The sequence below is a fragment of the Narcine bancroftii genome, chromosome 4, assembly GCF_036971445.1.
Source record: "Narcine bancroftii isolate sNarBan1 chromosome 4, sNarBan1.hap1, whole genome shotgun sequence".
Lineage (NCBI taxonomy): Eukaryota > Metazoa > Chordata > Chondrichthyes > Torpediniformes > Narcinidae > Narcine > Narcine bancroftii.
The window spans coordinates 243,082,039-243,106,146 of NC_091472.1; the positions used below are offsets into that span (position 1 = coordinate 243,082,039).

General features: G+C 38.7%; 1 protein-coding gene across 3 annotated transcripts in view; it reads left to right on the top strand.

Annotated features, from left to right (window-relative positions):
- tyw5 (tRNA-yW synthesizing protein 5) overlaps window positions 1-11,788 on the top strand; it is a 45,449-nt gene extending 33,661 nt beyond the window's left edge. For 2 of the 3 annotated variants that reach the window (XM_069934532.1, XM_069934533.1), the window contains exons 5-8: window positions 521-658; window positions 5,486-5,573; window positions 10,742-10,858; window positions 11,391-11,788. In XM_069934532.1, the coding sequence (XP_069790633.1) occupies window positions 521-658; window positions 5,486-5,573; window positions 10,742-10,858; window positions 11,391-11,644 (597 nt within the window). In that variant the 3' untranslated portion in view covers window positions 11,645-11,788. The remainder of the gene's footprint in view (window positions 1-520; window positions 659-5,485; window positions 5,574-10,741; window positions 10,859-11,390) is intronic. The other variant, XM_069934534.1, reaches the window with a different exon arrangement.
- Window positions 11,789-24,108: the final 12,320 nt, after the last annotated feature.

Consider the following 24,108-nt stretch of genomic DNA (forward strand, 5'->3'; position numbering starts at 1 on the left):
TTCAAAGATAATTAAAAGAAACTTTTGTTTAAGTAACCCTTTGTCATGGTCCATGTCTATTGCTGCTGGGTTTTGGGGTCCTCTGGACTCGTAACAGTATGAAATTCCTAACAGAGCCCACAAATTTGGTATGATGTGTAATTCTAATGAGCAATATTAGCTTTCAAGCATGTAGGAAATGTCACTATACTTTTCACTATTTTAGCAGGTGCTTTGCTAGTTTAGAGGTGTTATAAAAACTTAATAGTTTTCCCAGTGTTCTTTTAAACTCAAAATTGCATAGGTTACATGTGCTTTAAAATAGCTGAAGCATTTAACTGTAATTGATGGCAATATTATAAAATAATTGATTTTTGATTTTAAATGTTTGCTTCCAGATTTGGGATGTAAATTAGTAAAAGTACTAATAATTTTGTTTATTTTGTTAATATTACATTGGTTTTTTTTCCCCAAATTAGATTCTGGCTAATTGGGTATCGAAGAAATAGCTGATAACAATTTTTTAAATTTTTGAACACAGGATATTGCAGATATCACGAAACAATTTCCATCTCTGGCTGAAGACATCAATATCCCAGAGTTCTTTGATAAGGATCAGTTTTTCTCCAGTGTTTTTCGAATTAGCTCACCAGGCCTCCAGCTCTGGACTCATTATGATGTATGTAGCATCAAGTTAAAGATGTATCTGACATGACGAATACTTTATAATATGTACAACTTTTATTAGCTTTTTATTAATTTATGGAAAATGTGAAGCCAGTATTTTGCTCAACCTGATTGATGTGATTGTTAACCACTGCAGCTCATTTGGTGAAGATTTTCCCACAGTTGTATTGGGTAGGATTTCCATGATTTGGACCGACGACAGTGAAAGAACATGTCTTGGAGGCAGTTGTTGGTATTTGGACCGCTGTTTGTCTCATCCTGTGTGTGCATTCAAATTTTGGTCCAAGTAACCTTTCATCCATTCCTGGCATGATTTCTTGGTCTTTAAATTTATTGTCTAAGATAGTAAAGCAAACTTCTAATGTGCCTTGTCTACTAATTCTGTTAGCTCCTCAGTTATAAATTCGTAGAGTTCTACAGCATGGAAACGGGCCCTTTGGCCCAAATTGTCCACAGTAGACCCATTTGTTTGCATTTGACTCATATCCATCCAAGGCTCTCCTAACTATGTGCATGTCTAAATGTCTTTTAAATGTTGCAATTGTCCCTGCCTTTAACATATATATCTAAAGTGCTTTATTAAAAACATTCCTATCTCATTTAAAAAACATCTGTAACTAGGAATGTTGAGCTATTATTTCTGCCCATCTTTAAGCCATGTTTCAGTGGAGAGAACACTGTAATTTTCCTTCCATGTTCTCAGTTGCTTGGCTTTATTGGATTAACAATGTGTTATTAACAACCACTAGGCTTCCCTTTCAACTGCTTTCCAACTTCACTTAACTTTTATTTTTGGATTTAATGTTGCCCTCTCTTCTGAAGCCAGTGTCAAATTCCCATCCTGTATTAAATTTACTTGAATCCTCCCAAATGTTATGAGGTAAATGTCCCTGCAAGGTTATTGGTCCCAACTCTATTAAGATGCAACCTAATTCACTTGTGCAGGTTGACTTCCTTAAATTAGTTCCAGAAATGTAAATATTACTTTCTCTGTTTCACAGGCCTCCAATTTCTGTACTTGCGGGGGCATGACACCAGTTGTGATCTTAGCATTACAATCTTTTGAGGTCCTTGCAAAGCCTCATCATTCCTTTCAGCTGTGTCTTGAATGCAAATATAGTTCATTAATTTCTGCCCAGAGAAACTCCTCGACGTCAAGAATCACTGACTAAATGCAGAAGCATCATCATATTTTTATATAAGTAGTTAGCTGATCATTCAATGTGCTGTAATATGCAAAGTAAAAGTTGGACAGAGTTTTAACTAATGGTTGTCAACTTTCCATGAATTTCAATGATTTAATAATAATGCTGTTTTAAAAAGAGGAAATTGGTATTGATATTGAGAAATAGATTAATCATTGAGCCCTTTCTGTTTGATCTGTCATATTCATCTGATTAAGCCACTTTACTGCACGTGTCACATGAGGTGATTTCACAGACTTTAAAATCATTGTGCTTCAAGTTAGTAATGAACCACAGAAGAAATGGAATAAATTCAGTAAAATTTCTTATGATGTCATCAAGAGAATTATAATTTTTGAAATTAAAGCAATAAATTAAGAGGAGGATAAATTAGCTATGTAAAAATTAAAATGCTTGCCTCACAGATGGGTTCTGTTACTGTAAAACACGATTCAATTAATAACATCATTCTTTGGAAGCATGGAGAGGCTGTTTATATATGTTCATGAAATATACTGCTATAACATCAGATCGATTAAGATAATAGGTACTCAGAAGCGTGAATTTTCTTTTATAAATCCCAATGGAACAGCAGTATTGGATGCAAACACCCCCAATATGTGGTCATATGCCAGAGTTGCTTTTTGCCTTTCTTAAGAGCAACGCTTCTTGTGCTCACTACTTGTTTCATGACTGGAATCTTGTGTATAACATTAGACTCTCAGATCACTGGTTCAAGAGAGAGCTTGGCTGGTAGACACTGCCTCATGTGCATGTCCTCGATGGAGTGAGGTCTGGAGCCTTTGATGTCGCAGGCCAAGTTAACCCTCTTGTCCTGAGAGTTGGCGACTCTATAGTGAAGCAACCAGCCAGAATGCTCTCCCCTGTAGAAGTTTTCGTGAGTTTTTGGTGATGTACTGAATCTCCTCAGAAACCTCACAAAGTATAGCTGTCAGGAGCCTTCTTTGTGATTGCATCAACATGGAAACCCCAGGACAAATCCTCGGAGATGTTGACACCCAGGAACTTGAAATTCTTGACCCTCTCCATTACTGATCCCTCTGAGGTCTGGATTGTGTTCCCCTAACTTCCCTCAGATGTCCACAAACATCTCCTTTGTTTTTCTAACGTTGAGCACAAGGTTGTTGCTGTGACACCACTCACAGAGCTGATCTATCTCCCTCCTGGACGCTTCCTCATTGCCGTTTGTGATTCTGCTAACAACTGTGGTGTTATCAGCAAACTTATAGATACCATTGGAATAGTGCCTGGCCACAATTTGATTTCAATTTGTACTGATTGTGGTCTTCTGATGAGAAAGTAAAGGATCTAGTTGCAGAGAGGGCTATAGAGGCCTAGAGTTTGTAACTTCCTGACTAGCACTGAAGGAATAACGGATTTGAAGGCTGAACTGTAGTCAATGAAGAGCAGCTGTATGTATGAATTGCTAATTTTGAGGTGATCCAGAGCTGAGTGGAGAACCAGCAATAATGCATCTGCCATGGAGCGATTGTGATGCTGGACATATTGCAGTGGGTCCAGATCTTTGCTTAGGTACTTGTAAATTCTGGCCATGACCAGCCTCTCAATGTATTTAATCACAGTAGAGGTTAGTGCAGGTGTTGTGGCAGCTCAAACTACTCTTCTTAGGTACCGGAATGATTGATGCCTTTTTGAAGCAGTTGGGAGCCTCTGACTGCAGCAATGAGAGGTTGAAAATGTCCATGAACACTTCGGCGAGTTGGCGCAGATTTTCAGTTTCCTGCCAGGTATGCCATCAGGGCTTGATGCCTTGCAAGGGTTCACCCTCTTGAATGATGTTCTGATGTTGCCCTCAGATAGATATCACCGGGACCTCATCGTTTTCAAAGATTCTAGTAGGCACTGTGGTTCTTCTCAAAGCGGGCATAGGTATTCAACTCATTGGTTAATGAAGCATTACAGCCATCTATGGTGTTCGCCCTTACTTTGCCTGCTCTCCCTGCCATAGCTGTCATGTATCTGTCTCGAGCTTCCTCTGGAATTGCCACTTTGCTTCAGAGATGTAAAGTCATGCCTGGACTTTTTATAAAGGTCCTAATCCCTGGCTTTAAATGCCTTTGTTCTCACCCTTAGCAGGTTGTGAATTATCTAATTCATCCAGGTCTGACTTTGATCAAGGTTCAGCAAGGAGGTTAGGTAGACTGGGTATTGAAGTATGTTATCGGTGTACATCGACCAAAATTCTTACTTGCTGCAACTGAATGAGTATGGCAAAAAAGTGCCCTTTAAGGAGGTTATTTCCCTGAGGGAAGGAATGGAGAGATTGCAGACTTAACATCCACCTCCTCCACTTCTTAGGCACAAGGTCTTGTAGGTGGGCATCTAAGGTAATCCCTGTGGAAGTCTTGTTGGAGATAGTAGCATATCTTCACACCTAAAACTGGTTTCCCTCCACCCTCTTTCGCTTTTGAAGATAAATTATAGAATTTTTGTTTTCCAGTTGTTGCAGAATTGAATGTCTCATTTGAAGTGTAGAGAGAGCTGTGAATGAGAAAATTAATGCTGTTTCCTGCTTGTAAGCATTATGCATGCGTATTCAAACACGTCTTTAAGACCTGGAATGGTGTTTTCATCACTATTTGACTTTACTGAACAGCTTTCTTGAACTATTAAATAAAACACTGGTGAATTTTTGTTCTACTGTTGTGTTATGACATAAGGAAAGTCCATCTCCCACCCTCCATCCTCTCTATATTCTACAAAGGATGTATTGAGAGCATCCTGTGCAACTGTATCACTACCTGGTTTGGAAGTAGTACCACCTCGGATGGCAAGACCCTGCAAAGGATAGTGAAGTCAGTGGAAAAGACCATTAGGGCACCTCTTCCTAGCATGAAGGACATCTATTACACTCGATGCAGGCAGAAAGCAATAAACATTGTGAAAGCCTCCACGCACATCCCACATGCAAACTGTTCTCCCTCCTGTCATCTGTCAGGAAGAACATAGCACTCACGCCCTTACGTTCAGAGTGGGAAACAGCTTTTTCTCCCAAGCCATCAGCCTCCTGAACTCTCTGTACAGATGTGGATAATGTACTGTGGACTTTCAGTGCCTATATCTTAGTTCTTTAATATTTTAATGTGTTAACTGCATTCCTAACTTGTATCTATGTAAATACGCTCTGTAGTCCTGGAGAAATGCTATCGAGTCTTTCTGTGCGAGCATGGTATGAACACTAAATAAAGTTGACTCGATCAACAAATTCAAACTGAAACTGGCCATTAACAAGAAAATAAAACACTTTTCTATGTCATAAGGAAATCTGGTAAATAGTAGTTGGCCTTTCTGATTGCTTATACCATCCAAGTTCCATCAAGCTTATTAGATGACTTCATTTCTTACCAACAAACTTTTGCTTCATCTTAGAAAATAGCTAGATAGAAAATGGTGGTTTTTCTCTTAGTCAGGAGGAAAAGTAGAAAACGGCCCTGTGTGTGAAGACAATGCTCTGTCACTGCTAAATGTACAATCTAACTGGGGTCTCCATAACCTCGATAACTGACTCTGCAAAAAAAAAAACACTTCTGATGTTATATGGTTAAATATGAATCTTACTGAAATAATTCTTTGCAATTTATTGTCTCCTGCAGGTTATGGATAACCTCCTGATCCAAGTGACAGGAAGGAAACGAGTAATACTGTTCAGTCCCCAGGATGCTCCTTACTTGTATCTAACAGGTGATGCATGCAGTCAGTAATTGTATTGCACTAGATCTTATTAGATTCCAGTTAATGTGTTAAATCAAGTCTGAACTACACATCACCACCAAGACATAGAAGTTTAGGGCTATTCTGTTCAATTTGCAGACTGCTCATCCATTTGTGGAATATCCAAAGTAGGCAAAGCACCAGTTTTTAAAAAAGTGTCTCTGAATTCTTTTAAAGGATCCTGACCTGAAACATTGACTGTTTCTAACCTTGGATACTGTTTGACCTGCTGGGACCCTCCAGATCCAGTCTTAACCTGTTTGCTCATAATGTTCCATATTTTTAATTGACCTAATTGTGTCTAGCATTTGTGTCTAGCATTTTTTCAAAAGTATGAGTTGAAGAAATGAATTTAGAAGTGTATACACATTTCATACATTATTCATACAGTATATGTATATATATTTAACTGTAAAATGTACTAAAGTGTTTGTATCAATAATACATTTATGAACTGACCTAGCACTTTCCTTTTGAAGACATTTATATTTAAACAAAATAAATAATTTACCAAATGAGATTCAGTGAAAATTGTAATTGACAATTTGGTATTGCAGTATATCTTAATACTATACAAAGATATGATTGTTGCTTCATCGGTGTATGGTTTTTATTTTTTGTAGTTTTTCTGTTTTGTAACAAATCTCAATTCCTACATTTATTTTTTTGTTCCAATGCATCTGAATCCTTTTTGGCATCAGAATATTATGAAGAATCATGCAGAGAATGGCTCCTCAGGTGTAATTTATGGCAGCTTGTATTCACATGGTTATTCAAACAACTCGAGGGAAATTTTAATCATAAAGGACGGTGAAGTGTGGAACCAAGCATTTTGGCCTATCATATTTATACTGATCATAAGTGCCTATTCTGATCCCATTTACCAGCATATGCTCTATAGACAGCAGTACCCTAGCAATTCAAGTGCTTACCCCTTTGTTTCTTGAATACTGTGAGAATGCCCCCTCCATTACTTTCTCAGGTAATGTATTTCAGATTTCAATTGCCCTCTAGTTAAATAAGTTCCTCTGATCTCCTCAATCACTTGCTCCTCACCTTAAATTATGCCCTCAAGTCTTTGGCACCTTTTCATTGGGAAATGTTTCTTACTATCTACCCAATTAATGTTTCTCATAATTTTTACACATCTGTCAGGTCAGTTTCTTTCTCCCCCCTCCACCCCCAAACCTTCTTTTGAATTCTCTTCTCCAATAAAAATAAACCAAGTCTCTGCTCCTATGGAAACGTTCCGTCTCAGGCAAGGTCCCATTTGATCCCCTCCATACCCTTTCCAGTGAAAATATATTGGTTGTATAGTGTTTGACTTCATAATCATTTTTTCTCTTTGTAGCCTCATAAGTATTTGGGCTAGAATCTGTTTCATGTTTGTTGTGGGCTTGTAAAACAGTTATACATTCAAGTTTCCAAAAAAAAAGGAAAATCAGCTACATCATAATTAGTGTGAATTGGAACATCAGATAAAATGTATCTTTTGTTGTATAATAGTTATAAAATCTTACAAATTTACCTGTAAGATTGATAGAATAAATTAGTGGATGTCTATGGTGGATGAGGTCATCTACTTCAGACATATTAATATGTTAATTCTATTTTTATTGTAAATGTTTAAAATAATTGGAACAGTGAAGTTTCAATGTATACAGATTATTAAAATTTAATTGTGAAGTACAATTTGATCAGGAAAGTTAATATAACATTGGCCTTTAATTAGAATAAAATGGAAGAGAGGTTTTCCTACAGTTGTACACTTTTGTCCAGCATATATTCCCTACCCCTAATTACACAGACAAGGTGTTAGTAAGCTCTGTATTGAACTGCAGCAGATACTGTCAGAGTGACATTGGTTCAAATATTCTAAGATTTAGCAAGGATGAAGGAACAGTGATGCATTTCCAAATCACGATACTGTTTTGACAAAAGCCCTTCAATCTGAAAGGGTGTCTGTTTTTCTCTCTCCACACAAATGCTGCAAGATTGTGAGTTTCCGGCTTTTTTTTTTTTTTTTTTGCAGTGTTGTGTGATTTGGAGGGAAGTGGTTGCAGATGGTGATGCTCCTGCTACCCTTGCCCTTGGTAATAATGGTGTTGGGAGATGCTAAGGAAAAATTTCAATAAATTGCTGCAATATATTGACTCGCTGCCTAGATACTCAGCCTGTGATCTGTTCCTGCAGCTGCAATATTTGAGGTTGGTCCAGTTAGGTTTCTGGTCAAGCCTGTTAATGATAGGGCTTCAACAATGGCCGTACTGTTGACTGTCAATGGTGTGTGATTAGACTTGTTCATGTTTAATGCCTGGCACAGGGTCAGGAGCAGCTGCTACCCCTCTACCATCAGAATCCTCAATGACAAAGTTAATCAGAGATTCATTTAAGGACTCTTACTTGTGCACTTTATTGATTTTCTTTGTTCTCTGTATTGCACAGTCATTTTGTTTACATTTGTTATCTGTTCACAGTTTTATGTGTTTACATGTGTACGCTGTGTACAGTTTATTTTTTGGACTACCATTTAGTGGTAGTTTTGCCACACCATCAGTAAAAAGGAATCTCAGGGTTGTTTGTGATGTCACAACAATAAATCTGACATAAATCTTACAATCCGTGAGGATGGTGACACCACCTCCTCTACAATCATCTCCCTGTACACCCACGACTGTGTGGCCAGACACCACTTGTACTCTGTCTATAAATTCACAGGTTATACCACCGTCTTGGCCAGGATCTCAACAATGAAGGGGAGTATAGAAGAGAGATGCAGTGACCTGCAACTTAGTACTAGGACAACAATCTTGCCCCCAATGAAAGCATAACCAAAGGACTGGTTATAGAGTTCTGGAGGAGGACTGGAACACTCTACTTGGTCAATATCAACAGTGCTTTAACATTACCAGCATCCCTTAACTTCATATAGGTGCACCGTTGAAATTGTCCTGTCAGGGTGCTGGGTACACAAGAAGCTGCAGAGGGTCGTGCATCTGGTTCAAAGCTTGCTGACCGAATTATTTTCTGAGGAGTTGTGACTGGAGATAAACATTTGCAATCAATAGGCTCTTTTACACAGCCGGTGAAGAGCAGAAAATGTCAAGAAATTTTCTGCTCCAGTGGCAGTGTAAAAATGTCAAAACATTCCATTCAGTAATTTTTCCAACGGGACTCCTACATATTCTTATGGAGCAGCTGCAGTATCAAATGACTGCAGCCACTCTGTAAGAAACATGCCTAATGAATACGACGCTCCTCCCTCCGACAATCTCCGCAAGACAGGAAGGCTGTCTAAAAGTGCCTCAATGTAAACGACCACATTGGGACACCCTGAAGGTAAGTATGCTAATTTTTTTCAGAATAATTCCAAAGTGCCAAATAATTGCCTCAACTGACATCGTTGTTAAGCAGGAAAGTGTAAAAGGTTGTTGATCCTGGTGAAATGCTGTGAGAAGTTTTTGCATCGATGTCCTGGGGTAAAGATGATTGTTCTCCATTAAGTACAGGCGTCCTTGTTTGTGCTTGATCTGAATTTCCCCTTCCTATCGGTTCATTAAGGTACTCTAAAAATTCCATAGCAAACCAAGAGGAGTTGAAAGGACTCAGCAGATCAAGCAACAGGGAGAGAAATGGATAGTCACCATTCCCAGTTGGGACCCTTTTTCAGGACAAGCAAGTAATTCCATACTTGGACAAATATTGTAAAGATCTCAAGGCAGTCTCCTTATGTCTGAAATTCAGTTCTTCATGTTTCGATCAAGTCTGAAATGCTAAATGGTTAGTGCAAAATCCAAACTGAAGTTTATTGAGCAGATTCTATCTGAATTAAAGCACCATCAATGACTCCAATTACCTTATTGGCATCCAGAGTACAACAATTTATCAGGGACAGCATCTTAATGGACTTATTGGCTTTAACTGCAACGCAGAAACATCAAAATATTTAATAAGAATGAAACATTCTGCAAGTATTCAGCAAGGTAGTCAGCATTTGTATTGAAAGAAATGGTTAGTGATAATTTTTTTTGCGTTGATGGCACCATCTGAGAGAAGATGAAGGGTTGTTGCTGGAAGCCTCACCACCCTTTCTCATTGGAGCCATCACCTCTTTTAATATTTAAATCTCTTGTCCATCCTGTCACAGATACTCTTTGTGGCATCTGCCTTGTGAAGAAGTGTGGTTGAGGTAGTTGTGAGATTTGGTAGGTTTGTAGAAAATCTCTATAGAAAGTATGTCTCCTGAGATGGGGACAGAGATCAAGAAAGGGGAGGGGTAGGGCGTCGCTGGACATTGACCAAGGGAATTTGATGTTGGAGTGAAAGTGAATAAACTTATCCTCACAGCCAATTTATTTAAAACTTTTTTTTTCTATTTCCATATAAATGAAAGTTACCCTTTTAAAAACAAAATAATTGGATGTAAACGAAAATAATTTAAAATCTGGGATTGCTCTGCAAGGATGTACTGGAATATAGAGCTGAGACAGTTGGAACACAGATCAGCATATTAAAGAGCCAGAATGATTTAGTCCTGTGATCCAATATATATTGTGGCATGGCTTTTAGATATTTTAAATCTTTAGTGAAAAACAAAAATATGTGGCCTAATATCCTGGAAATATTAATATTTTATTACAAATTTGAGCAAAACATGGTCACAGTAAAACTGCAAAAGTGGAATGAAGAAATGAACATGCTAACAAAAGTGTTATTCAGAGGGAAGATGAAAAGTATAATTTCTACACCGCAAGCTCCTTCAAAGGTATAAAAATGAAATAAGATCAGTATTTAAGTGCCCATTGTGCAGGCATGAAGGAAACTAATATCAACAAAGGGTACAGATGTAATCACAGCAAAATTAAACATTGAAAATAAAAATATTATTTCTTCCTTGTTGCAACCAGCACTCGCTTACTTTGCTTTGATTTTCCCAGTAGGCACTCCAGTTTCATTAATAATATACAACTTTGTTATTCTTTCCAGTTCCACAGTAACAATACAACATGTAGAATCAAAATCAAACCCCTTTTATATTTCCAAGTTGATAGTGAAGTTATAAAGATAATTCTAGTAATTTCTGTGATGTTTATAGTTTTATAATATGCTGTGATTATTACTTTTCTAATTATTTGCAGGTGATAAATCTGAGATCTTGGACCTGAACACTCCTGATTTGGAAAAATATCCACAATTTGCTAAAGCCCAGTGCTATGAATGTCAATTGGAGCCAGGCGATATGCTTTTCATTCCAGGTAATTTGCTAGAACAAATCCATATGTGAATTTAATCCTCAGCACTATACAAGATTTTGCTTTTCTTCATATGGCCTTACTGATTTTTAAATTTAATTTACAAGTTCATCATAAATTTTATAATTTGTTGTTTCTCAGCCATACTTGGGGATTGTGTACAGTGTGTTGCAAATCGTTGTTTCAAGTTTTACCCTTATTGGGAAGTTAGAACTGAATTATTTGTTTTTGGATTTAGTTCATCGTGCATGCCCAATTTGATCAGACACTCTACCAGTATGATTTTTTGGATTTGACTCAGAAAAGTCTGGAATTGCAGAATCTCTTCTCAACCATGGAATGATAATTATCTCATTAGATTTTACTTTGGTTTAAATAACAACCACAGTACCTTTATTACAGTTATGAAATAAGTTTTATTGGATATTATTTTGATTCCATATTCATAAATTGTGCATGCTTGAGATATGCAGCATGGGAAATGTCCTTTCAATTATTTTGTGTGACCATTATAGTCCCTGTTTATCCTTTGCAGCACTGTGGTTCCATAACACCCTGGCCAAAGAGTTTGGGGTGGGCGTGAACATATTTTGGAAACACCTTCCATCACACTTCTATGATAAAACAGACACCTATGGAAACAAGGATCCCACAGCAGCCTCGAGAGCAATGCAGATATTAGACCGAGCCTTAAAGACACTAGAGGAGCTTCCTGATGAATACAGAGACTTTTATGCCCGTAGAATGGTTCTACGAATTCAAAACAAATTGTATAGTAATCATATATAACCATATAACAATTATTTTTCCTTAAATGAAAAATAATATTTGGATGCCTTGATTACATCACCTAATTATGTCTACATGGATACTCTATTTGATGACAGTGAAACAAATTACAATAAAACAACTTATGGACTTGGGAAAACAGTTCCCAACTTTTTACCAGTGGATTTTTTAATTGATCAGTTCAGCTGTTAGCAGCACAAATGCAAAATACTGGTTGCTGGAAATGCTGAGTTCAGACAAAATCTGTCCAGGAAAAAAAGCATCAATATTTTAATAGATAAAAGTGTGAGAGAAGAGCTGTTACAGTGCCAGCTATCTGTCAAGAGTTTGTACATTCTCCCTGTGTCTGCGTGGGTTTCCTCCAGTAGCTCCATTTTCCTCCCACCCTTCAAGAAGTATGAGGCTGGAGATCAATTGGGTATAATTGGGCAGCATGGGCTTGTGGGCTGGAAGAGCCTGTTATCATTGCAGTACGTCTCAATTTAAAAATGTATATATCTTTGCTTCTTATGGACACTCCAAAACCTGCTGTGTTTTCCCCAGCACTTGTGGATTAAATTTTAATCATGTCTGCAGATTTTCTTTTTTAAATAATAATATGTTGGGTCAATGTTCATTCATTAGAACATTAAAAATCAGTGATGAGATTCTAATCTGTAGAGAAAGTGAGGGAAGGGGTGATGGGAATATTGGTAGTTGGATGGAAGTTGAGAGAGATTAAATGACAAAAACTTCATTGTTAAGTTTGTAAATTACAAAACTAAAGCAAAGTACTGTAGATGGAAATCTAAAGCAAAAACAATGTTGGAAATGCTTAGTCGGGCAATTATGGAGAGAATGTTTCTATATTTTGTTGGATAAGGATATGGTATTAGTAATTAAGTGCAGAGAAAGAGGAGGAGGGGGAGATAAAACAGCTCTGTGGCAAACCAAGAGACTAGATGTTGGAATCTGGAGCAAAAATAAACAGCTGGAGGAACTTGCTAGCTCAAGCAGTATCTGCAGAGGCAAAAGCATGTTTTAAATTAAGACTGCATCAGGACACCATTGGGAAAAGATCCCTATTATGTAGGAGTGGGAAGGAGTGGTGACACCCAAAGTAGTAGAGGATGTGGGGGTGGGGGAAGGATGATGGGAAAATGGGCCCAGATAGGGTAGGAATGAAGGATGGAAAGGGTGAATAAGAGGAGAGAGACCCTGGGTGAATGGGGAAGAGGGAACCCAGGTGTGGATTACCTGAAACTGGAAAATTCTATGTTCCTATCACTTCTACCCAAGCAGTGAGATGTTCCTCTAGTTTGCATTTCACTTCACTGTTGCAGTGAAGGGCATGGGTAGACAAATTGGTGTGGGGTGGGAGTTGGTGTCATGAAACCTGAAGTTTAAGATTGCTGGTGAAGACAGAGTGCAGGTGCCATGTTTAACTGGTTGCCAAGTCTGTGCCTGGTCTTGCTGATGTAGAGGAGGTCACATTACAAAATCTGAATGCAGTAGTGTGGATGAGAGGCACATGAATCTCTGTCTCAGCGGGAAAGACAGTTTGGATCCCTGGATGGTGGTGAGGTTGGAGAAATGGGCATAAGTGTTGCATTTCCTATGGTGGTAAAGAAATGTTCTGGAGGTGCTATGCTCTCAGCTATTCCATGGTCTGCTCATCCCTTTTCATACTTCTGGTGGAGAGAGAGGGAATTGTTACTGGATGTGGAATCTTATTGGACCTGCCAGAAATGTTGAAGGATGATGTGCTGGATGCTGAGGCCAGTGGGGTGAAAGGTCAGCACTAAGGGAACCATCTTTGTGTTGTCTGAGGAAGGGGGTGGTGGTGAGAGCAGATGTACAGAAAATGGAAATAATGTGTGGGAAAGCTCCAACCACTGCACTGAGACAAAGCCACACTTCTGGAAATGTGGACATTTCCTCATGGAGAGGCAAGCATAGTTTTGAGCATTGATGTGGAGGAGACGGAGAAGCTGATAAAATAGGAAGGCATCTTTGCAGGAGACAGGAAAAGATATGGCCGAGGTCGCTCCATGCGCCTGAATTTATAGTCGATAAATGTGGCGTTTGTCTCTTGCAATAGTAACAGAAAAATCTGGAAAAGTAAAAAGCGAGAAGTCCAGGTGAATTTAAGGACAAGGTTAAAGTTGATGACAAAAATTGACTCATTCCACACAAGTGCAGGAAGCATAATCAATGCAGTCATCAATACAGTGGAGAAAGAGTTGGGGAGAGTTGCCACATATGGTTATGTGTTCAGAAGATTGAGGTGCAGTTCATCGTAAGAGTATATGAAATGAGTGACTAATAGGAGTGAGATGGAGAATGACAGCATTTTTTTGTTGGAAGAACAAAATCACAGCTGGAAACTGACTGGAGATATTCTGCAAAGGAGTTTCTCCTCTTTCTTTTCCCCTCCAAGAAGAGATGGTCATATTGTCAGCAACAAATATGATTTACCAAGTTGCAAGAAGTGCAATTTTTTTTTGAGTTTGAATCCTGGTAAGTGAGAGAGGAGGTTAGAGCTAGTGTTGCATCTCCATTGGTGACTTGGGAAGACCAAAAGCACCCCAGAGCGAATGATGCCTTTGAAGTGCAAGATGACCACTTTTCCTCCTTCTATCTCCAAAATCAATGCTCCAAGTATTTGCATTCGCCCAGCCATTCTCCCCATCTGCAGTTAGACACCAATAATGGTAAAGGTGACAATGACTTACAAAGCAACACTTCAACAAGGAATCAACATCTTCCTTCAGCAGAGATATAATGGAGAAACAATATTTGTTGGAAGAAGGAAACCCACCATTCTACCCACTTACGCATATCGCTCTAACCGTTGAAAATACTAAACCTGTCTCTACATCTTCACAAACAAACATTTCAGGTGAATCAGCGCTTTAAATGCACATCATCCATCCTTGCCTCCTGCAATCGATGTGTCCAATGTTACCTCTGCATTGGTGAGACTAAATGTAGATTGGCTGACCATTTTGTCGAACACCTATACTCTGGGTCTAAAGTTGAGCTTCCTGTAGCCAACCATTCACTTAGTGAAATAAATGCATGTCAGTGGCCTCATCCGTTGTCAGGGTGAAGCCAAACATCAATGCAAGGAACAATACATATTCTTCTTGGACAGCCTTGAACTTAACAACATGTACATTGGTTGCTTTAATTTTACATAACCCCCACTTCCATCTGATTCCACTGTTTCCATCTCTTCCCTTCCTGTATCTCTTGCTGACTTTTTCTTCCCCACTCCTTGCCTCTTCCTGATGCTTTCTCCCTCTACCTGTCTCCCACACCTTGTGTCCTACCACCTTTGGGGACCCTCCCCAGCTTCTTTTCCCTCCTTGTTAATGTAATGTCACCTGCTTCCCTATGGTCTTGATAAAGGGTCCAGACCCAAAAGATTGATCATTTCTACCCATGGATGCTGTGTGATCTGCTGAGTTCCTCCTGCAATTCTTTGTGTCAGATTCTGCAGGTGTTGCATTTCTCTATTGTTCTACTCATGGTGATTCAACTTTGAAGAAATGTTCCCAAGGTTCTGTGAAGCTCCCTGTTGCATATCACCAACTAATTCAACTGCCATATGGCTCTATAACCATATTCTCATCAATACATGCTACCACAACATGTTTTGTCCCCCTCAACCTGTCTTCAATACTTTATTGCATGTGGTTTCTAGTCACTTCAAAACTTTCCAGTTTGACCCCTAACTAGGATTTCAAGTATTCATCGCTGCTCTCAACAATTCTCTCTCTGGGCCCAACACTCTACCTTCTACAGACCTTCTCTCATCCTGTGCCTTGAGCGCTGGGCTTCACTCTTTAATGTGTGCTGCAGGCCTCAATTCTACTTCATCCACTGTTGCATTCACTCCTTCAATCAATGAATTGTCCAGTTTCTTGTATCAATCAATGACTGAAATCTTGCCTACTTCTAATCCTCTGACATAAGTGCCTGCCCTATTACTAGGGCTCATGGTACCATGCAGACCAAAACCTGAGAAGGTCCCAGGCTTGAAACATTGGTAACCCTTTATTCCTATGGATTCTGCCTGACCTGATGAGCTTCTCCAACTCATTTGTTGTATAACATGATGAACCTATGTGTGAGCGAAATCACAACCGTGTGCACTCACACCGACACACACATCACTCCTACGCACACACAATTCCACACACAAATTCAACTACAAACATATTAATTTATATACTTACCAATGTATTAATTGCACCCACATTGTGAGGATGTTCGACCAACCAGAGCCAGGAATTGTGAGCTGTCTGGCTCCAAAAGAGGGAGCGACCTTCCTTCTGACCAAAGAAGGTGAACCACGTTTAACCGATCACATTTGTAAACCTGGATATGCGGTTGAGACTGAGAGGACTTGGTGTCTGCTTCCTAAATGAACAGGCGACATTTGTTAAAATTTTAATTCTTAAACTTGTATCTTCATTTGTTTTTTTTTCAAAGGACATCCAATAATTGAGTGACAATCTTTGGATAGTTGCTGCTTTGAAGAAACTGCATCAAAAACATTTAATTTCAACACTTCAAAGATGGTCGTAAAGATGCACATGCTTTGCAGAATTACTTACATTTGTTTAATAATTCCTGCATTTGAGTCTTTTTGGTAGTTGTGAATGCTTCATGACTTTTTATCCAAAAGTCAAACACATTGAAATCTCGAGTTTGGTATTTAATTATATTCCATGTGGTAGATGACGGAATCACATATTCCTCTTGCTCTTGTAGTTATTTCAAGTTATTATTCCAATACATCACACACATGATCTCAGATGATGAATCTTAGTGGGTACAAGTTGCAACGATAGTTCACAGTTTCCACCAGCTGGTCAAAACAGGAACAACAAGAGACTGGAAACAGTTTTGCCCCCTCAGCAACTTTTTAAAAAAAATTAGACATATCAGGTCATTTTGGCCATGCTGCTCAATTTACATGCCATTAACCTATACCTCCCGGTATGTTTTTTGAATGGTGGGAGGAAACTGGAGCCCCTGGAGAAAACCCACAGTGCTACCGAAGAAAGGTAGAGACCCATTTAAAAACTTCCTCATACAGACCAATATCACTCCTGAATGCAGACTATAAAATTCTAGCAAAGGCACAAAACAGCAGACTTGGTGAGTATCTTTACGAAAATTAATACATCCTGATCAGGTGGGCTTTGTTAAAGGAAGACATTCTTCGAATAGTCTTGGTAAAATTATTCAATATACATTTGGCAAAATCAAGGTTGAATCCAAACCTAACTATTTATCTCAATACAGAGAAGACATTCAATAGATTAGAATGATCTTATTTAAAATGTTGGAAAAATTTGGTGTAGGCAGAAAATTTATAAATTGGATAAAACTCTATCATAAACCACAGACTAAAATTATAACTAATAACCAAATGTCATCTGTTTTTCCATTGAGTAGATCGAATAGACAGGGGTGTCCCCTATCACCAGCATTATTCATCCGAGCTACTGAATCTCTCGGAGATTATATGAAGGGATCCGGATATTAAGGGCTTCAAAGTTGGACAAGAAGAACATTAAAATTAGTTTATTTGCTGCTGATGTGTTATATATGTCTGACCCAGCTCGATCCTTGATAAGATTACAAACAAATATTAGAAAAATATGGAAGAATATCAGGATATAAAATAAATATGGATAAAAGTGAGATAATGCCATTGCAAAATTTTGATTATGAAAAATTCCAAAAAGGTGGTAGATTAAATGGAAAAAAGATGGAATTAAATACTTAGGAATAATGACAGATAATAAGTTACAGAATTTAGAAAAAAACTACCTTAAATATTAGAAAAAATAGAAAAAATATTTACAGAAATGGAAAGATCTGCCAATAACATTAGTGGGAAAAGTAAATTATATAAAAATGGAGGTTTTAAATTTGTACTTCCACCAGTGCATTAGGGTCTCATGATAAGGTCCTGTCCACAGAGGGAAAACGTACTGGATGAATATTTTGCAGAAGATCTCTATTCTGTCTTCAAAGGAGTCCTTAAGCTTCTAGTTTCCTGTCATTTTGATTCTCCCACTTTTCTGACATCTCTGCCTTTAGCTGCTAACATTATTCTATTGAAGCCCTACATAAACATAATGAACAACACCTCAATTTCCATATTGTAGCCTTTGGCAGAAGGGAACCAACATTAAATTCAGCACTTTCAAATAAATCACCCTTTTCCCTGTGTCAGAACTGGGCAGTTCTAATGTAGGAACATCCATACGTAATATTAATTCAATTTATCTTCATCCATTGATGCTGCCTGCCCTGCTAATCATCTCCAGCATTCAGTTTTATTTCAGATTTTGCAACAAATGCTGTGAGTTTCTGCTTGTTTTTTTTTCTTCTACTACTGCCCTCATCCATCTCCACTGGCTGGATTTAACAGGCAATCATATGTTGGTTTAAAATTATAGATGTTATATAAAATGTATGCCATCTGAATCATAAACATATGGATGGCATAACTAGGGCAATCTTGGTCATCCTATCACAGACATTCCCTCTGTTCTCTCCACCCCTCTTGAAATTTAAATACCTGATGCTTTTCTTGCTTTTCCAGTTCTAACAAAAAATTATCCAACTGAAATGTTAATTTTGCTTTTATCTTCACGAGGCAACCTGACCTGATGAATATCTCCAGTATTTTTCTCATTTTAATGTGTTTTTCTTTTCCTCTTTATATTTTGTCTGGATCTGACATTGAATTCAACTTGTACTTTGTAGGCAGAATATGAGCTATTTACAAATAACTTTTCCCTGTAATCCTTCCTTTGATCTGGCTGAGATTCACTGAAGAGACCATTGTCCTTCCAAAAGTTGTTATATAAAATATATATGCAGTCTTCAATTATTTTTTTAATTAATGTACAAATAGTAACCTTTAAATTAAAAATGATTTTTAAAAAAATATAAGAAATATAAAATTTGAAATATTTATGAAACTAAAACAAAATATATTAGCTTAAGTATACAAAATGTGGCAGCTTTTGTAGGAAGGGGGAAGAGTGGAAGGTGAAGACGATAACAATGAGAAATGTTCTTGATATTTCAGCAGTCCTCAAAGGAAACTTGACTGTCAATGAGTCAGTGATGGCTCCCTGACTGGAAGACAGCAGACTTTTTTTTTAAAAATGCTTTCAATCCTCTTCCAAATTTTGCTCTATGTCCAAAATTCTAAATGTAATACACGTTGGTTTTAGAAGTTTGTTGTAAATTAATTGGGAAATGTTAGAGATTAATTTACACCACACCAGTCATCATCGAAGCTGAATCTATTGTTATCTATCATCTGTATTAACAATTTGAATGAAAATATGGTTACAAAGTTTATCGTGTGGCCTCCATCGATCATGGTTGACCATGGATGCTGCGCCTCTGGTAAGCGAAGCTGGAGTGGCCTCTCCAGGGCATGGGGCCAAGTTGATATGGACATCCGTCTGTTGCCCATGCAGTAGGATCCTCCCCGTGCTAATGACAGGTCCAAAGGAATGAAGAAAGTCAATACTGTTTGGTGCCAACAGCATTGCAGGAGTTGCCATGCCAGTGCTGGATACAGCAGTTAGCCACCTTCAGGACTCTGAATTTTTCCTCAGGGTTTACTCCCAAAGCCATGAACATGTATAGTCTCAAGGCAGTGGAGGTTTGAAATCTGAGTTTTCCCTCTCCTTGATGAATTAACATCTGTGGTTAATGAGCTCCATCTGCCTGAAGCAACTAGTTTCAAGGTGCTAGTGGCCTGCCTTTGCCCCTTCTCCTTACCAGGCATAAGAACTATGGAACATGTGAATGCCGAGTTGTCAGAGGCTGAGATGTCCACCATGAAGAGGATTTGTGTAGCATTGGGAGCTTGTCACCACTGCTACCCTTTGGCAATGACAGCCTTTAGAGCGAAAAGTTTATAGATGATGCCTAAAATGGTTGGTGCACGGGGAAGAAAAATGTCTAGCAGGAAAATTATTTGTTATCATGAAGGAAGAAATAGCGAGACTTCTGGATGGAAATTGTTCTTTCAGACAGACACAGCATGGAATCAAGAAGGACCAGTTACGTTTGTCAAATTTATTGGAGTTCTTTGAAGATTCAATGAGTGCAGAGGAGAAGGGAAACAGGTGGATGTTATGTGCCTAGGTTTCTGTTAAGCGTTTAATAAAGTGTCATATACAAAGTTCCTGCATGAGATAAAGATGTATGGAGTTGGATGTAATTTATTAGCATGAATAGGTGATTGGGATAAATGGGTATTTCTCTTTGCAATCAGTGGTGAGTGGATTGCCACAGAGATTGGTGCTCAGCTTGCAACTGTTCACAATATACATTGACAGTTTGGAAAAGAGGAGCAATGTGGCATCTCTAAGTGCACTGATGATGCTACATTGAATAGAAAAGCAAATTGTTCAGAGGATACTGAGAGTCTTCAGGGAAATATAAATAGGTTGAGTGAGTGGGCAAGGATCTAGCAGATGGAGTACAATTTGGCACATGCAAGATCCTCCACTTTGGAAGGGAAAATAGTTGATCAAATTATATAAGTGCATTATGCTGTTGTGCAGAGGGACTCGAGAGTGCATATGCATGAATCACAAAAGTTAGTTTGCAGGTGGAGAAAATCAAGAGGAGAAAAGGAATGTTGGCCTTCATTGTCAGAGGGATTGAAATGAGGAGCAAGGAGGTTCTGCTGCAATTGTACAAGGTACTGGTGAGCTGACACCTGGAGTACTGCATGCAGTTGTGGTCTCCGTAATTGAGGAAGGATATATCAGCTATGGAGGTGGTGCAGGAGCTATTCACCAGGTTTATTTCAGAGTTCAGGAATCAACCAATGAAGGGAGATTAAGTCACCTGGGACAATACTCACTAGAATTCTGAAGAATAAGAGACAATTTCATAGAAATATATAAAATTATGAAAGGGCACATATGTGATGATGTTGTACACGATTATGTTATATGCATGCAGACTTATATTTTTAACACTCTTCTCCCCCCCCCCCCCCAAACAAAGTAAATGCTTTGATAAAATAACATTGGCACCACTTATACTTACTACGATAACTACGTTGTACCTATGGACTAATGGTGTGAATTACCAATACACAACAATGTAATTGTTAAGCATAGTCCTTTAGGCATTATGGAGGACATCTTTCCCTTGGTCTTCTTGGTGAGGTAGAATCCACCAGGAGACTTTGTGATGTCTCTGGACACTTTGCCTTATTTTGGGCAGTACTTCCTCCTCAGTTGGTGATAAGGACCGTGAACTTTGTCTTTGGCAAGCCCCATTTGAATGTTGCATAGAACTGCTCTGCTGAGCCCGTGGAATGTTGTGTTGAAAGGAGCCCACAATCCAAACTCATCAGGGTTGTGAGCAGTGGGCATGGCCATTGGATCATCACTGCACTTAATGGACTGTGGCATTTCATATTTTTGTTCCCTCAGTATGGAATAAGAACAGGGACTCTTTTTTTCAGAATCACGCCTCTGATCCATGGCTTCCAATTGCCTTGGTGGTCCTGTACCAGTACTTATTCTCCTACTTCCAGGGATCTGGTAGGTTTCCTTGGAGATGTGGATTGAGGCATGGATTGATCCATGTGATGCCTGATGTTTGGATGTACTGTGGAAAGTCTTGTCCTTAAGTCTCATCCAAACATTAATTCTGCTGGTGTTCATTTAGTAGTAGAGTGTGGCCTGTTTCTATATGATATTCAAAAATCTGTGAGTTTGTGATTCCATTAAATGTTTATAGATTTCATGGGCTTTTTAAGTCTGCATGAAATGTTCTGCTTCCCCATTCATGCTTGGGTGGTAGGGTACTGATAAGATGTGCCGTATATTGTTATTACATAGGCCCATTATCAGACACTAGTTCAATAGATAATCCATGTGATGTGAACATACTTCGTAGTCTCTCACTTGTTTGGTTTGTTGTTGTTTTCATGTGTGACACTACTGGCCATCAGTGAAATCTACGTGAATCCTGTGCCATGGTCATAGGTCAGCTGCCATTTGTGGTGCTTTTGGTTGCATCTCCTGACAAGTGTAACATCTTGCATCAATGTCCACTGATGACCTCCAGACATGCATACGTGCCAAAGCTTTCATCTGAACCATCCCTGGGTGGTTGTTGTGTAGCTTTGATAACATGGCAGTCTGCCATTTCATAGGAATGGTTGACCTGGATCCCCCATAATAAACAACCTTCCTCAATTGATATCTCATTATGTCGTATTTAACAAAGTTTCAGTTCGGGAGAGATGGCTTCAGCCTCAGGCCATCCATTTAATGTGAAATATAGAACTTTTGACAGTATAACTTTTTTCCATACTTTTTTTTGCTGATAGTCTTTGCTGGAATTGGTAAGGAATGAAGTTGATCCTGATAAATAGCTATAACTTCTGCCAGCCATTTAAATATCTCATTTATCTGTTTGGTTTCAGGTAGAGGTAAGTGAGATAGGGCATCAGCATGGCCATTTTGTATTGCTGGTTTATTTTAAATCGTAATCACATGCGACGAGCTGCACGGCCCACCTTTGAATTTTTGTTGCAGCTTGCACTGGTCTCCCCTTTTTGGGGCCTAGAATCAAACTCAGTGGTTTGTTGTCTGTTACTAAGGTAAACTTTCTACCATAAGTATTTGTGGAATTGTTTGACACCAAATGTTATGGCAAGCCCTTCTTTTTCCGGCTGTGTATAATTACATTCACAATCTGTCAAAGACCAGGAGGCATAAGCCACTGGTTGTTTCCCTTTACCCATCACCTGTGACAACACCGCTCCTAAGCCCACTGGCAACACATCCACTATGAGGGTCACTTCTTTTTTGAGTCATAGTGGACAAGAACATGGTCATGTGACATTAATTCTTACCAATGATTGACCGCATTACAGTTTCTTCATTCCAGCACCATTTCTGTTCTTAACAATTGGTTCAGCGGGCTGCATAGAGTTGACATATTCAGAATGTGCTTTCGATAATGGTTAACCAACCCAGGAACGACTGCAATTCGGCTCGATTTGTGTTCGCTTCAGTACCAGGTATCCATTCAGAGTCCTTCACTATTAATTGTAAAGCCCACATATGTTACAGAAGGTACCATAAATACACACTTCTGGCGCAGATGGATGTTCACTTGTTGCAATCGGGTTAGAACCATTTCTAAGTTGGATAGATTCTGAGTCATCTCTACCTGTAATTATGATGTAAATGAGGTAGCATCCTACATTTATACCATGCAATAATTTGTCCAAGACCGCTTGAAATATTGCCGGGGCAGCTGATATTCCGTATGGCATTTGGGTATAGGTGAATAACCCAAATGAGTATTGATTGCCGTGTATTTCTTTGAGGCCTCTTCCGATTCTACTTGCTGATATGCTTGGGATAAGTCCACCTTCATGAATTTCTTTCCCCTATTCAGGGTCTGGAATAATTCCTCCTCTTTGGGCATAGGATGTTCGGGAATATGTATAGCCTGATAAATGACTTTATAATCACCACAAATATAGATTTCTCTGTTGGCTTTTTGGACTGGCACAATTGGTGCTGCCCAGTTACTGTATTAAATTCTTTCCAGGATTCATTAGTTTTCCAAACTGTTAAATTCCAAGTCAATCTTCCACTTTGTGCAAATGGTACCATTCTGGGCTTATAGAATTTGGGTTCAATACCTGATTTCAAGTCTGACTTCACCTGGAGTGCTTTGATTTTCCCCAGGCCTTTTTTGAAAACCATCTAATATTTCTTGAGCACTTCTTCCAGTTTTGGCTTGGGCTCATCCTCCAGGCATGATGTTCATTACGGATCCAATTTCCATCCAATCTAGTTATCTGATAACCAATTTCTTCCGAACAACGCTGGCCCCTTGGTGTCAACGATGTAGAGGTGTAATCTTTACATGTCTGTCCTCTATATTCCACATTTACTTTGCATTTTCCAAACACCTTGACTTTCTCCCCATGACCATTTTTAACACTGTGTCGGACTCTTTAATGGTGAGGTGAGGTAACATTTGTGTTTTTAACTTTAGTGGAATTAATGACACTGCAGCTCCTATGTCTAACTCCATTCAAAGAGGTTCATTGTTGATTTTTACATGAACATAAATTGCTGATTTCTTATCCTTTAATCCGCAAATATACATTACTTCTCGTGTCTTGTCTTCCTCCAAACCATTAGTTTCACTGCTAGGGTTTTCATTCCCTTTCATCCTTCTCCACAGTTCTTTACTCTGGAAGGCTGTTTTCCATATCTTGGTCTTCACTTTTTCTCCTTTCTTTTCCCTTGGTGGCACAGTCTTTCTTGGACACCTGGCTCTGATGTCCCCCTCTTTGTCACATGAATGTTATCTAGATTTTCTGAAATAACAATTATCTGGTCTGTGGTTGGATCTTCTGCAGCAGAAGAATTCTTGGT